General features: G+C 45.5%; 1 protein-coding gene across 1 annotated transcript in view; it reads right to left on the bottom strand.

The window, feature by feature from the left end:
• The window catches only part of ADAMTS20 (ADAM metallopeptidase with thrombospondin type 1 motif 20), a 507,015-nt gene extending 498,718 nt beyond the window's left edge, over positions 1 to 8,297 (bottom strand). Inside the window, exon 1 of the mRNA XM_069764742.1 lies at positions 8,207 to 8,297. Coding sequence (XP_069620843.1) covers positions 8,207 to 8,297 — 91 coding nt within the window. The remainder of the gene's footprint in view (positions 1 to 8,206) is intronic.
• Between the last annotated feature and the right edge of the window lie 6,255 nt (positions 8,298 to 14,552).

The raw sequence follows: 14,552 nt of genomic DNA, 5'->3' as shown, positions 1-14,552 counted from the left end.
CAGGTGTAGCAATGGACATTAAAGGTCTGTCTTCATGTGTGGATCAGCTCACGGCAAGAGTTCAAAATATTCAAGATTTTGTGGTTCAGAATTCTTTGCTAGAACTGAGAATTCCTATTCCAGATTTGTTTTTTGGAGATAGAACTAAATTTCTGAGTTTCAAAAATAATTGTAAACTATTTCTGGCTTTGAAACCTCGCTCTTCTGGTGACCCAATTCAACAGGTTAGGATCGTCATTTCTTTTTTGCGCGGCGACCCTCAGGACTGGGCGTTTTCTCTTGCGCCAGGAGATCCTGCATTGAGTAATATCGATGCGTTTTTCCTGGCGCTTGGGTTGCTGTACGATGAGCCTAATTCAGTGGATCAGGCAGAAAAAAATTTGCTGGCTCTTTGTCAGGCTCAGGATGAGATAGAGGTATATTGTCAGAAATTTAGAAAGTGGTCAGTGCTCACTCAATGGAATGAATCTGCGCTGGCAGCAATATTCAGAAAGGGTCTCTCTGAAGCCCTTAAGGATGTCATGGTGGGATTTCCTATGCCTGCTGGTTTGAATGAGTCTATGTCTTTGGCCATTCAGATCGGTCGACGCTTGCGTGAGCGTAAATCTGTGCACCATTTGGCGGTATTACCTGAGCTTAAACCTGAGCCTATGCAGTGTGATAGGACCTTGACCAGAGTTGAACGGCAAGAACATAGACGTCTGAATGGTCTGTGTTTCTACTGTGGTGATTCCACTCATGCTATCTCTGATTGTCCTAAGCGCACTAAGCGGTTCACTAGGTCTGCCACCATTGGTACTGTACAGTCAAAATTTCTTCTGTCCGTTACCTTGATCTGCTCTTTGTCATCGTATTCTGTCATGGCATTTGTGGATTCAGGCGCTGCCCTGAATTTGATGGACTTGGAATATGCTAAGCGTTGTGGGTTTTTCTTGGAGCCCTTGCAGTGTCCTATTCCATTGAGAGGAATTGATGCTACGCCTTTGGCCAAGAATAAGCCTCAATACTGGACCCAGCTGACCATGTGCATGGCTCCTGCACATCAGGAGGTTATTCGCTTTCTGGTGTTGCATAATCTGCATGATGTAGTCGTGTTGGGGTTGCCATGGCTACAAGCCCATAATCCAGTATTAGATTGGAAATCCATGTCGGTGTCCAGCTGGGGTTGTCAGGGGGTACATGGTGATGTTCCATTCCTGTCAATTTCGTCATCCACCCCTTCTGAGGTCCCAGAGTTCTTGTCTGATTACCGGGATGTATTTGATGAGCCCAAGTCCAATACCCTACCTCCGCATAGGGATTGTGATTGTGCTATCAATTTGATTCCTGGTAGTAAATTCCCAAAAGGTCGATTGTTTAATTTGTCCGTGCCTGAGCACACCGCTATGCGCAGTTATGTGAAGGCATCCCTGGAGAAGGGGCATATTCGCCCGTCATCGTCGCCATTAGGAGCAGGGTTCTTTTTTGTAGCCAAGAAGGATGGTTCGCTGAGACCTTGTATAGATTACCGCCATCTTAATAAGATCACGGTTAAATTTCAGTACCCCTTGCCATTGTTATCTGATCTGTTTGCTCGGATTAAGGGGGCTAGTTGGTTCACAAAGATAGATCTTCGTGGTGCGTATAATCTGGTGCGAATTAAGCAAGGCGATGAATGGAAAACTGCATTTAATACGCCCGAGGGTCATTTTGAGTATCTCGTGATGCCGTTCGGACTTGCCAATGCTCCATCAGTGTTTCAGTCCTTTATGCATGACATCTTCCGAGAGTACCTGGATAAATTCCTGATTGTGTACTTGGATGACATTTTGATCTTCTCGGATGATTGGGAGTCTCATGTGAAGCAGGTCAGAACGGTTTTTCAGGTCCTGCGTGCTAATTCTTTGTTTGTGAAGGGATCAAAGTGTCTCTTTGGTGTGCAGAAGGTTTCATTTTTGGGGTTCATCTTTTCCCCTTCTACTATCGAGATGGATCCTGTTAAGGTCCAAGCCATCCATGATTGGACTCAGCCGACATCTCTGAAAAGTCTGCAAAAGTTCCTGGGCTTTGCTAATTTTTATCGTCGCTTCATCTGCAATTTTTCTAGTATTGCTAAACCATTGACCGATTTGACCAAGAAGGGTGCTGATGTGGTCAATTGGTCTTCTGCTGCTGTGGAAGCTTTTCAAGAGTTGAAGCATCGTTTTTCTTCTGCCCCTGTGTTGTGTCAACCAGATGTTTCTCTTCCGTTCCAGGTCGAGGTTGATGCTTCTGAGATTGGAGCAGGGGCTGTTTTGTCACAGAGAGGTTCTGGTTGCTCAGTGATGAAACCATGCGCTTTCTTTTCCAGGAAGTTTTCGCCTGCTGAGCGAAATTATGATGTGGGCAACCGAGAGTTGCTGGCCATGAAGTGGGCATTCGAGGAGTGGCGTCATTGGCTTGAAGGAGCTAAGCATCGCGTGGTGGTATTGACTGATCATAAGAACTTGACTTATCTCGAGTCTGCCAAGCGCTTGAATCCTAGACAAGCTCGTTGGTCGTTGTTTTTTGCCCGTTTTGACTTTGTGATTTCGTACCTTCCGGGCTCTAAAAATGTGAAGGCGGATGCTCTGTCTAGGAGTTTTGTACCCGACTCTCCGGGTTTATCTGAGCCGGCGGGTATCCTCAAGGAGGGAGTAATTGTGTCTGCCATCTCCCCTGATTTGCGGCGGGTGCTGCAAAAATTTCAGGCTAATAAACCTGATCGTTTCCCAGCGGAAAAACTGTTTGTCCCTGATAGGTGGACGAATAGAGTTATCTCTGAACTTCATTGTTCGGTGTTGGCTGGTCATCCTGGAATCTTTGGTACCAGAGAGTTAGTGGCTAGATCCTTTTGGTGGCCCTCTCTGTCGCGGGATGTGCGTACTTTTGTGCAGTCCTGTGGGATTTGTGCTCGGGCTAAGCCCTGCTGTTCTCGTGCCAGTGGGTTGCTTTTGCCCTTGCCGGTCCCGATAGGCCTTGGACACATATCTCTATGGATTTTATTTCTGACCTTCCGGTTTCTCAAAAGATGTCAGTCATTTGGGTGGTCTGTGATCGCTTTTCTAAGATGGTCCATCTGGTACCCTTGTCTAAATTGCCTTCCTCCTCTGATTTGGTGCCTTTGTTCTTCCAGCATGTGATTCGTTTGCATGGCATTCCAGAGAATATTGTTTCTGACAGAGGTTCCCAGTTTGTTTCGAGGTTTTGGCGAGCCTTTTGTGGTAGGATGGGCATTGACTTGTCTTTTTCCTCGGCTTTCCATCCTCAGACTAATGGCCAGACCGAGCGAACCAATCAGACCTTGGAAACATATCTGAAGTGCTTTGTTTCTGCTGATCAGGATGACTGGGTGTCCTTTTTGCCTTTGGCTGAGTTCGCCCTTAATAATCGGGCCAGCTCGGCTACCTTGGTTTCACCGTTTTTCTGCAATTCTGGGTTCCATCCTCGTTTCTCTTCTGGACAGGTTGAGTCTTCGGACTGTCCTGGTGTGGATACTGTGGTGGACAAGTTGCAGCAGATTTGGACTCAGGTAGTGGGCAATTTGACCTTGTCCCAGGAGAAGGCTCAACTTTTCGCTAATCGCAGACGCCGTGTGGGTCCCCAACTTCGTGTTGGGGATCTGGTTTGGTTATCTTCTCGTCATATTCCTATGACGGTTTCCTCTCCTAAGTTTAAACCTCGTTTTATTGGTCCGTATAGGATTTCTGAGGTTCTTAATCCTGTGTCTTTTCGTCTGACCCTTCCAGATTCTTTTTCCATACATAACGTATTCCATAGGTCATTGTTGCGGAGATACGTGGCACCTATGGTTCCATCTGTTGAGCCTCCTGCCCCGGTTTTGGTGGAGGGGGAATTGGAGTATATTGTGGAGAAGATTTTGGATTCTCGTGTTTCAAGACGGAAACTCCAGTATCTGGTTAAATGGAAGGGTTATGCTCAGGAAGATAATTCCTGGGTTTTTGCCTCTGATGTCCATGCTCCCGATCTTGTTCGTGCCTTTCATGTGGCTCATCCTGGTCGGCCTGGGGGCTCTGGTGAGGGTTCGGTGACCCCTCCTCAAGGGGGGGGTACTGTTGTGAATTCTGTGGCAGAGTTCACTCCTGTGGTCACAAGTGGTACTTCGGCTGATTCTTTCTGGGATCTTCCGTTTGTGGAGGAAAGTGGTACTGCAGCTTCTGAGTTTCCTCCCTCAGGTGATCTGGTGAGCTCGTTAGCTTCTTCTCTACTTAACTCCACCTGATGCTTTGATCCATGCTTACTGGCAATGTTCCAGTGTAGGACTTGCTTTTTCCCTGGATCATTCCTGTGGCCTGCTGCTCTGCAAAGCTAAGTTTTGCTTATGTTATTTTGTTGCTATTTTTCAGTCCAGCTTGCTTTATTGGTTTTTCTCGCCTGCTGGAAGCTCTGAGACGCAGAGGGACCACCTCCGTACCGTTAGTCGGTGCGGAGGGTCTTTTTGTCCCCTCTGCGTGGTTATTTATAGGTTTTTGTGCTGACCGCAAAGTTATCTTCCCTATCCTCGTTCTGTTCAGCTAGTCGGGCCTCACTTTGCTAAATCTGTTTCATCTCTATGTTTGTGTTTTCATCTTACTCACAGTCATTATATGTGGGGGGCTGCCTTTTCCTTTGGGGAATTTCTCTGAGGCAACGTAGGCTTATTTTTCTATCTTCAGGACTAGCTAGTTTCTCAGGCTGTGACGAGGCGCCTAGGTTCTGGTCAGGAGCGCTCCACGGCTACCTTTAGTGTGGTTTGATAGGAGTAGGGATTGCGGTCTGCAGAGTTCCCACGTCTCAGAGCTCGTTCTATTATTTTGGGTTATTGTCAGATCACTGTATGTGCTCTGACCTCCATGTCCATTGTGATTCTGAATTGCCTTTCATAACAGGGACCATGCCCCACTGGACAAGCCCTTTACGTTATCGATTATTTCTGTCCGAAATTAAAAACAAATTGTGCTGTGTGAAATCCTTAATATCCTTTTCAGTCTTTACTCAGTTATTCTTGTGTGTTAAATGGATGACAGATGCTGGGAGAAAACCACTAATGACAGCTGTTAGTTTATGAGCCAACTTTTCCAAGGCCCTGAATGGTAGTCTTATGTAAATCCACATTTCCGTGACACATTAGGAATCTGATTTTTCACCTAAATACTCGTGGGATCCTGTAAACTTTCACATCCAATGTTAGACACAGTACTTTACTCACATACTTGAAAAAAGATTTTTGGTCTTGTCTTTTAAGAAAAAAGGGCAGTGGCACTGAAGGTGAGCGGATCCAGCTATCTGGACATCTTCAGTGCATAGCAAAGAGCTTGCAAAAGAATCCAGCTGCTAATAGAATACAGAGGTGGCCAGTAACCTTGGGAACCAGCTGTATACTATAGAATTAAAAATCTCTTTGATCTTGAGAACTTAGAGAATTTTTAATAAGAGATAAATTCCAAAAGTTGCTATTTTCATAAGCACTTTGCAACTATTCCCATTTAATCGGATGAGACAAAACATTTAAGGATAGGCTAGACGATGACTCTGATCACATAACATGGAGATCATGGTGACGCATCGAAACATTTCGTCTAATGATTGTCAATGAGGTCTTGTTTTGGCCCATGACCGTCCAGTCACAAAAATTTTGACCTTGTTGGATTTTTGGTCAAAGATCACTACAATAAAATATTTGCGAGACAGCAAGTTGCAGACAAGTTGCAGAAATGTATTTTGGTCTTGTCTGAAAATTGCTTTGTAGCCAGTTTTTTGTGTTAGGGTGCAGTCAGACAGCCGTGTAGATCAGACCGAAATTGGACTGTGCTCCCTTGATCCGAGTGTGACCGGTACATAGAAATAAATGAAGCTGTTACACTCGGTTTGAGAATGCCACCAGCCAATCAGAGCACTGGGTTGCGATCTCGTTCCGATTTATACGGCACCCTTCGAGCAAGTAGTGGATTCGGTAGCATGAAAACATTTTAGTCCTTCCTTTTAAGTCCCATTTATTGTGAATCCACTTCTGACTTTGTCTAAAAAAAATAACAAAAATTGCTACAAAAACAGTTTTTGTGATTTCAGCCTCATGTCTCCTTTACACATCTTTTTCATTGTTTTTTCCGCAGCAAAAAAACAACAACATTTTTTTAGATCGCCTATATCCGTATGGAGCCTTATGGAAAATCCGTTTGCTGTGTTTTTGGGGAAAAAAATCATGAAAACACCAGTAAAAATGTCATGAAAAAGACATTTTTCCAAAGTCTCCGATGTGTGAAACTGCATTTACTGAAAAAAAGGAAGTTCTGACTATATTGAAAAGTTTGTTCTGGCCATAGACAAGGCAAAGGCGGACAGCTATACCTGAAACATATACAGACATGGCAGATCCATGTATGAAACTGGTACAAAAACATGCATTATGCCATATAATGGCCAATAAGAGGGGTCAGTCATTATTTCCGGGCAATATTCCTCTCACATATCATTTCCAACTCTGACCTGTGACTTAGGAAGGGCACAAATACTTACATTGGCAAAAAACTGAAAATTTACCTCAGGATAAGCTCTTTTTGGTAAGCAGGATCGTTTGGCTCCGCTCATCAAAAAAGGGTTGGCTTTTCTTGGATCCCAAAGGGATTTATGATAAAACCTTCAGTCCAATGTGCTGAGACCCCATATTGGCAACCCCATCATTTTACCCCTGTGAGAGCCATTCACAAATGACAAGTAGCTGTCAGTGGGGGGCTGGCTCTTTATGCCGGATTGGTAGCATACGACCATTCACTACTTAACATCTATTGCTTGTTATAGTCACATCAAGAGGCAATGAAGAACAATGGAATAAGGACACTGGGCACATACCACTGGTCCCCCACGCCACTAGTCACCCACGCCACTGGTCCCCCACACCACTGCTCCTCCACGCCACTGGTTACCCACACCTCTGATCACCCACACCACTGGTCCCCCACGCCATGGGTCAACCACATCACTGGTCCCCCACGCCACTGGTTACCCACACCACTGCTCCTCCACGCCACTGGTTACCCATGCCTCTGATCACCCACGCCACTGGTCCCCCACGCCACGGGTCAACCACATCACTGGTCACCAACCCCACTGGTTACCCATTACACTGGTCCCCCACGCCACTGGTTCCCTACTCTTCTGGTCCCCCCATGCCACTGGTCAACCACCCCACTGGTCACCCATGCCACTGGTCCCCCACACCACTGGTCACCCATGCCACTGGTCACCCACGCCACTGGTCACCCATGCCACTGGTCACACATACCACTTTTCCACGACTGGTCCCCCACGCCACTGGTCACCAACCCCACTGGTTACCCATGCCACTGGTCCCCCACGCCACTGGTTCCCTACTCTTCTGGTCCCCCCATGCCACTGGTCAACCACCCCACTGGTCAGCCATGCCACTGGTCACCCACGCCACTGGTCCCCCCATGCCACTGGTCACACATACCACTTTTCCACGACTGGTCCCTCACGCCACTGGTCACCAACCCCACTGGTTACCCATGCCACTGGTCCCCCACGCCACTGGTTCCCTACTCTTCTGGTCCCCCCATGCCACTGGTCAACCACCCCACTGGTCCCCCACGCCACTGGTCCCCATGCCACTGGCCCCCCACGCCACTGGTCACCAACGCCACTGGTCCCCCCATGCCACTGGTCCCCCACGCCACTGATCATCCAGGCCACTAATCACCCACGCAACTGTTCACCCACACCACTCTTTTTATGAGTGAAAGACACCACTTCTGGGACACCCCACAGGAGCTCCACCATTGGTTTCCTCATAAGAGTGGGTGCAGGGAATCACCTCAGAGGGTGTAATTATTAATGGATTTCTTTCCTCAGGACCAGTCCTAGTCACTGAACCATATCCTGCCGGACATTGTAAAATTTGGCAGAAAACATATTGTGGTACCCGAATGTTACGAACAAATGGTGGCACATGCCATATTACGAGTACCAACAGTTATAACGGGCTCCATCAGCTGTCCGCCTGAACTACAAGTGCCAGAATCTGAGAGAAAGGCAGCATTGTAAAGTCCTGGGACATATTGAACCTGTGAGTGGAGTATCATTCACTGTCCCATGTAAGTCCCTATACCCACAAGGTGGTGACTCCCATTCATTGCAGTACAGGCGGGTGCTGTCAGTCGGTGCTGTCAGTCAGTGCTGTCAGTGACATTACCTTGCTTGGGGTGAAGCCGGCTTTCCCAGGAGCGGATGTGCAGGAAGCAGAGGTGACAGATGAGCCCCGCCAGCCAGTGCGCCCCCAGCATGTTCCCTGTGTGCAGAGCACGGAAGGTCCTCTTCTCCTCACTTTCCTCCCCTCACTTTCCTCCCTCCCTGCCTCCCTCGGTCGCTCGCCCCCAGCCCGCGCCCCTCGGCTCCCCTCACAAGTGCTGTGCGGACTATGTCTGCCGCTTGTGCCCCTCACAGAAGTGTCTCCAGTGCCAGCCTCGCATCGCTCCGTCCTTGTCCCTTCCTCGCAGTGTCTTCAGCTGGCACTTGCACGGAGGACATGTGTGAAGCCGCGGCACCGTGCCAGCAGCTCTGCTCCCTCCGCCGTCCTCTCTGACCATCCCAGGACCCGACATCAAAGAGCAGAGCCCGCCTTCTGGCCAGCCCCTGACACAAGCCGACATCAGAGCCCCTCTTGCTGGAAGGAAGCCTATCTATCATGGTCTGCGAGCAGCTGCACTCGGCCGCTCCGCGCCATGCTTGTGTAAGCAGGGAGTGATGGATGCCACCTGAGAAGCCCCCATAGACAGTGGCACTCACACTCAGTGACCCACCCGACCGTGCCAGTGAAAAGCACATCTCACCCACAGAATGGGGAAAGTTAAAAGTGGCCACAACAGTACACAATTACGCTACAGTATGTAAATACAGTATAGAACTGCACCACAGTACACAACTACACTACGGTATACAACTGCACCACAGTACACAACTACACTACGGTATACAACTGCACCACAGTACACAACTGCACCACAGTACACAACTACACTACGGTATACAACTGCACCACAGTACACAACTACACTACGGTATACAACTGCACCACAGTACACAACTACACTACGGTATACAACTACACTACGGTATACAACTGCACCACAGTACACAACTACACTACGGTATACAACTGCACCACAGTACACAACTACACTACGTATACAACTACACTACGGTATACAACTGCACCACAGTACACAACTACACTACGTATACAACTACACTACGGTATACAACTGCACCACAGTACACAACTACACTACGGTATACAACTGCACCACAGTACACAACTACACTACGGTATACAACTGCACCACAGTACACAACTACACTACGGTATACAACTACACTACGGTATACAACTGCACTACAGTACACAACTACACTACGTATACAACTACACTACGGTATACAACTACACTACGGTACACAACTACACTACGTATACAACTACACTACGGTATACAACTGCACTACAGTACACAACTACACTACGGTATACAACTGCACTACAGTACACAACTACACTACGTATACAACTACACTACGGTATACAACTACACTACGTATACAACTACACTACGGTATACAACTGCACCACAGTACACAACTACACTACGGTATACAACTGCACTACAGTACACAACTACACTACGTATACAACTACACTACGGTATACAACTGCACTACAGTACACAACTACACTACGTATACAACTACACTACGGTATACAACTGCACTACAGTACACAACTACACTTCGTATACAACTACACTACGGTATACAACTGCACCACAGTACACAACTACACTACGGTATACAACTGCACCACAGTACACAACTACACTACGGTATACAACTACACTACGGTATACAACTGCACCACAGTACACAACTACACTACGGTATACAACTGCACCACAGTACACAACTACACTACGTATACAACTACACTACGGTATACAACTGCACCACAGTACACAACTACACTACGGTATACAACTGCACTACAGTACACAACTACACTACGTATACAACTACACTACGGTATACAACTACACTACGGTACACAACTACACTACGTATACAACTACACTACGGTATACAACTGCACTACAGTACACAACTACACTACGGTATACAACTGCACTACAGTACACAACTACACTACGTATACAACTACACTACGGTATACAACTACACTACGTATACAACTACACTACGGTATACAACTGCACCACAGTACACAACTACACTACGGTATACAACTGCACTACAGTACACAACTACACTACGTATACAACTACACTACGGTATACAACTGCACTACAGTACACAACTACACTACGTATACAACTACACTACGGTATACAACTGCACTACAGTACACAACTACACTACGTATACAACTACACTACGGTATACAACTGCACTACAGTACACAACTACACTACGGTATACAACTGCACTACAGTACACAACTACACTACGGTATACAACTGCACTACAGTACACAACTACACTACGTATACAACTACACTACGGTATACAACTGCACCACAGTACACAACTACACTACGTATACAACTACACTACGGTATACAACTGCACCACAGTACACAACTACACTACGTATACAACTACACTACGGTATACAACTGCACCACACTACACAACTACACTACGGTATACAACTGCACTACAGTACACAACTACACTACGTATACAACTACACTATGGTATACAACTGCACCACAGTACACAACTACACTACGTATACAACTACACTACGGTATACAACTGCACCACAGTACACAACTACACTACGTATACAACTACACTACGGTATACAACTGCACCACAGTACACAACTACACTACGGTACACAACTGCACTACAGTACACAACTACACTACGTATACAACTACACTACGGTATACAACTGCACTACAGTACACAACTACACTACGTATACAACTACACTACGGTATACAACTGCACTACAGTACACAACTACACTACGTATACAACTACACTACGGTATACAACTGCACTACAGTACACAACTACACTACGGTATACAACTGCACTACAGTACACAACTACACTACGGTATACAACTGCACTACAGTACACAACTACACTACGTATACAACTACACTACAGTATACAACTGCACCACAGTACACAACTACACTACGTATACAACTGCACCACAGTACACAACTACACTACGTATACAACTACACTACGGTATACAACTGCACCACACTACACAACTACACTACGGTATACAACTGCACTACAGTACACAACTACACTACGTATACAACTACACTATGGTATACAACTGCACCACAGTACACAACTACACTACGTATACAACTACACTACGGTATACAACTGCACCACAGTACACAACTACACTACGTATACAACTACACTACGGTATACAACTGCACCACAGTACACAACTACACTACGGTATACAACTGCACTACAGTACACAACTACACTACGTATACAACTACACTACGGTATACAACTGTACTACAGTACACAACTCCAATATAGTACACGTTGTACTACAGTACGCAACTTCCCTGCAGTGTGCAGCTATAGTACACAACTACACTACGTATACAACTACACTACGGTATACAACTCCAATATAGTACACATTGTACTACAGTACACAACTACACTACGGTATATAACTACAGTACACAACTACACTACACAACTACACTACGGTATACAACCACAGTACATAACTACACTACGGTATACAACTGCACTACAGTACACAACTACACTACGTATACAACTACACTATGGTATACAACTGCACCACAGTACACAACTACACTACGTATACAACTACACTACGGTATACAACTGCACCACAGTACACAACTACACTACGTATACAACTACACTACGGTATACAACTGCACCACAGTACACAACTACACTACGGTATACAACTGCACTACAGTACACAACTACACTACGTATACAACTACACTACGGTATACAACTGTACTACAGTACACAACTCCAATATAGTACACGTTGTACTACAGTACGCAACTTCCCTGCAGTGTGCAGCTACAGTACACAACTACACTACGTATACAACTACACTACGGTATACAACTCCAATATAGTACACATTGTACTACAGTACACAACTACACTACGGTATATAACTACAGTACACAACTACACTACACAACTACACTACGGTATACAACCACAGTACATAACTACACTACGGTATACAACTGCGCTACAGTACACAACTCCAATATAGTACACAACTGTACTACAGTACGCAACTTCCCTACAGTGTGCAGCTACAGTATAGAACTGCACTAACTACAGTATACAACTTCAGTACAGTACACAACTGCAGTACACAACTACACTAAAGTACACAACTGCACTACAGTATGCAACTGCAGTACAGAACTTCTGTGCTACTGTACACAATACTATAGTACACAACTGTACTACATTATGCAACTACACTACAGTACACAACTGCGCTACAGTACACAATTACGCTACAGTAAACAGCTACACTACACTATGCAACTACAGTATAGAACTGCGCCACAGTACACAACTACACTACAGCACAGAACTACACTACAGTACACAACTCTACTATAGCAGTGTGGAAAATGTGTGCAACACACATATATGTGCCACTGCGTAGACACCAAGTACCACACACCTGGGGCACATGTTCAGGATATAGGTGCATACCCCAAAGCATATACTGTATGTGGAATACAATCCAGCATACCTGGGACTTATGTTTGGCATACATGTGGGGCATATGCTTAGAAAATAGTTCAGTATAAATAGGATTTACATTTGGCACACAGTGGCATACATCTGGGGCACATGTTTGGCATACAGTACAGTAAATTTAGGAGTTACGTTTGGCATACAGTGGCATATATCTGGGGCATATGTTATTATAAAATTCAGTATATCTGGGACTTATGTCTGGCCTACTTCTGGAGCATATGTTTAGCATACAGTTCAGTATGTCTTGGACTTACATTTGGTATACAGTGGCATACATCTGGGGCATGTGTTTTTCATACAATTCAATATATCTAGATGTTACAGTTGTCATACAGTGGCATGCCCCTAGGGCACATGTTTGGCATACAATTTAGTATATCTAGGACATACATTTGGCATACACTTCGGGCATATGTTTGGCATAAAGTTTCCACTATACATAGAACATAAATTTGGCATTCCATTGCATAAATCTGGACCGAATGTTTGTAATACAGTAGCATACATCTGGAACATACACTATAAGAACAAAATTATTGGGACACCTACACATTACACCTACATTGGCCTATATGACATCCCATTCTAAATTCATATAGAGTTGGTCATATCCTCCCTTGCAGATATAACAGCTTCCTCTCTTCTGTGAAGGTTTTCTACAAGATTTTGGAGGATGTGTGTAAGAATTTTTGCCCATTCTTCCAGCAGAGCACTGATGAAGTCAGACACAAATATTGTGCGATAGGATATGGCTCACATTCTCTGATCTAGTCTCAACGATGTTGTGTCTTTGTTCTGTGTTCTGTTCTGTGTGGGTCAGTAAACCTTTTTCACACCAATATCAGCCAACAATACTTTTATGGGACGTGCTTTGCGAAATGGAGCACAGTCACACTAAAACATCACACCCAGAACAGTCCACAGAGGTGGCACCCCAATTACCCTTGCATTCCCTTGCATCACAACTCTCCGTCGCCCAACTTACTGTAGATAGGTGAGTCTACAGATCTGTTCACAAAGCATCCTGACACTTGTCACCAGATGTTAACCCACGGGAGGTGATCCTGATGAGACTCAGATATCTGAAGTTCATGCGGACTGTACTGTGCTGTCAGGGCAGGAAGAGGAGGAGGGTGACACTTAGGACGAGGAATGTGATAACACAGATGATGAGTATAAGGTTGTAGATCTCACTTGTTGTGAACACAGAGGCATGCAGCTGTGTAGGTCATCTGAGGAGGTGGAGGGGAAGATGAGAAGGTTATGTTGCACCGTACGGCGCAGACACATTCTGATGCAGCCATGACGAGCAGCTTGCAGGGATGGCAAGGATTGCCTAGCCTGGGTCTTTTTTGACACCACAAAGGATGAGTCAACTCACGTTATCTGCCAACTTTGCAAAAAAACTAAGTAGAGGGAAAAAGTGCATTAATTTGACTACTTCCTGCATGAACCTTCACATGCGCAATCAACATGCGTTACTCTCGGAAACCCACTATGCTAAAATGCGAACCAGTGGACCTTTAGAACCATCAGCTGCCCCATCAACCGCATCTGCTGCTTTTTCCTCCTCTGTTACCATGCCAAGTATTGTCACGGAGGTCCCTGACCGCAGAACTTCCAGTTCTTTATCTTTATTAATCCACCGTAACATCTCCGCCTGCACCTCACTCACGGTCCAGAAGTTTGTC

This window comes from Ranitomeya imitator, chromosome 4, assembly GCF_032444005.1.
Source record: "Ranitomeya imitator isolate aRanImi1 chromosome 4, aRanImi1.pri, whole genome shotgun sequence".
NCBI classification, from domain to species: domain Eukaryota; kingdom Metazoa; phylum Chordata; class Amphibia; order Anura; family Dendrobatidae; genus Ranitomeya; species Ranitomeya imitator.
Note: the sequence above shows the minus strand (reverse complement) of the source record. Positions and strands in the feature narration are given on the sequence as shown.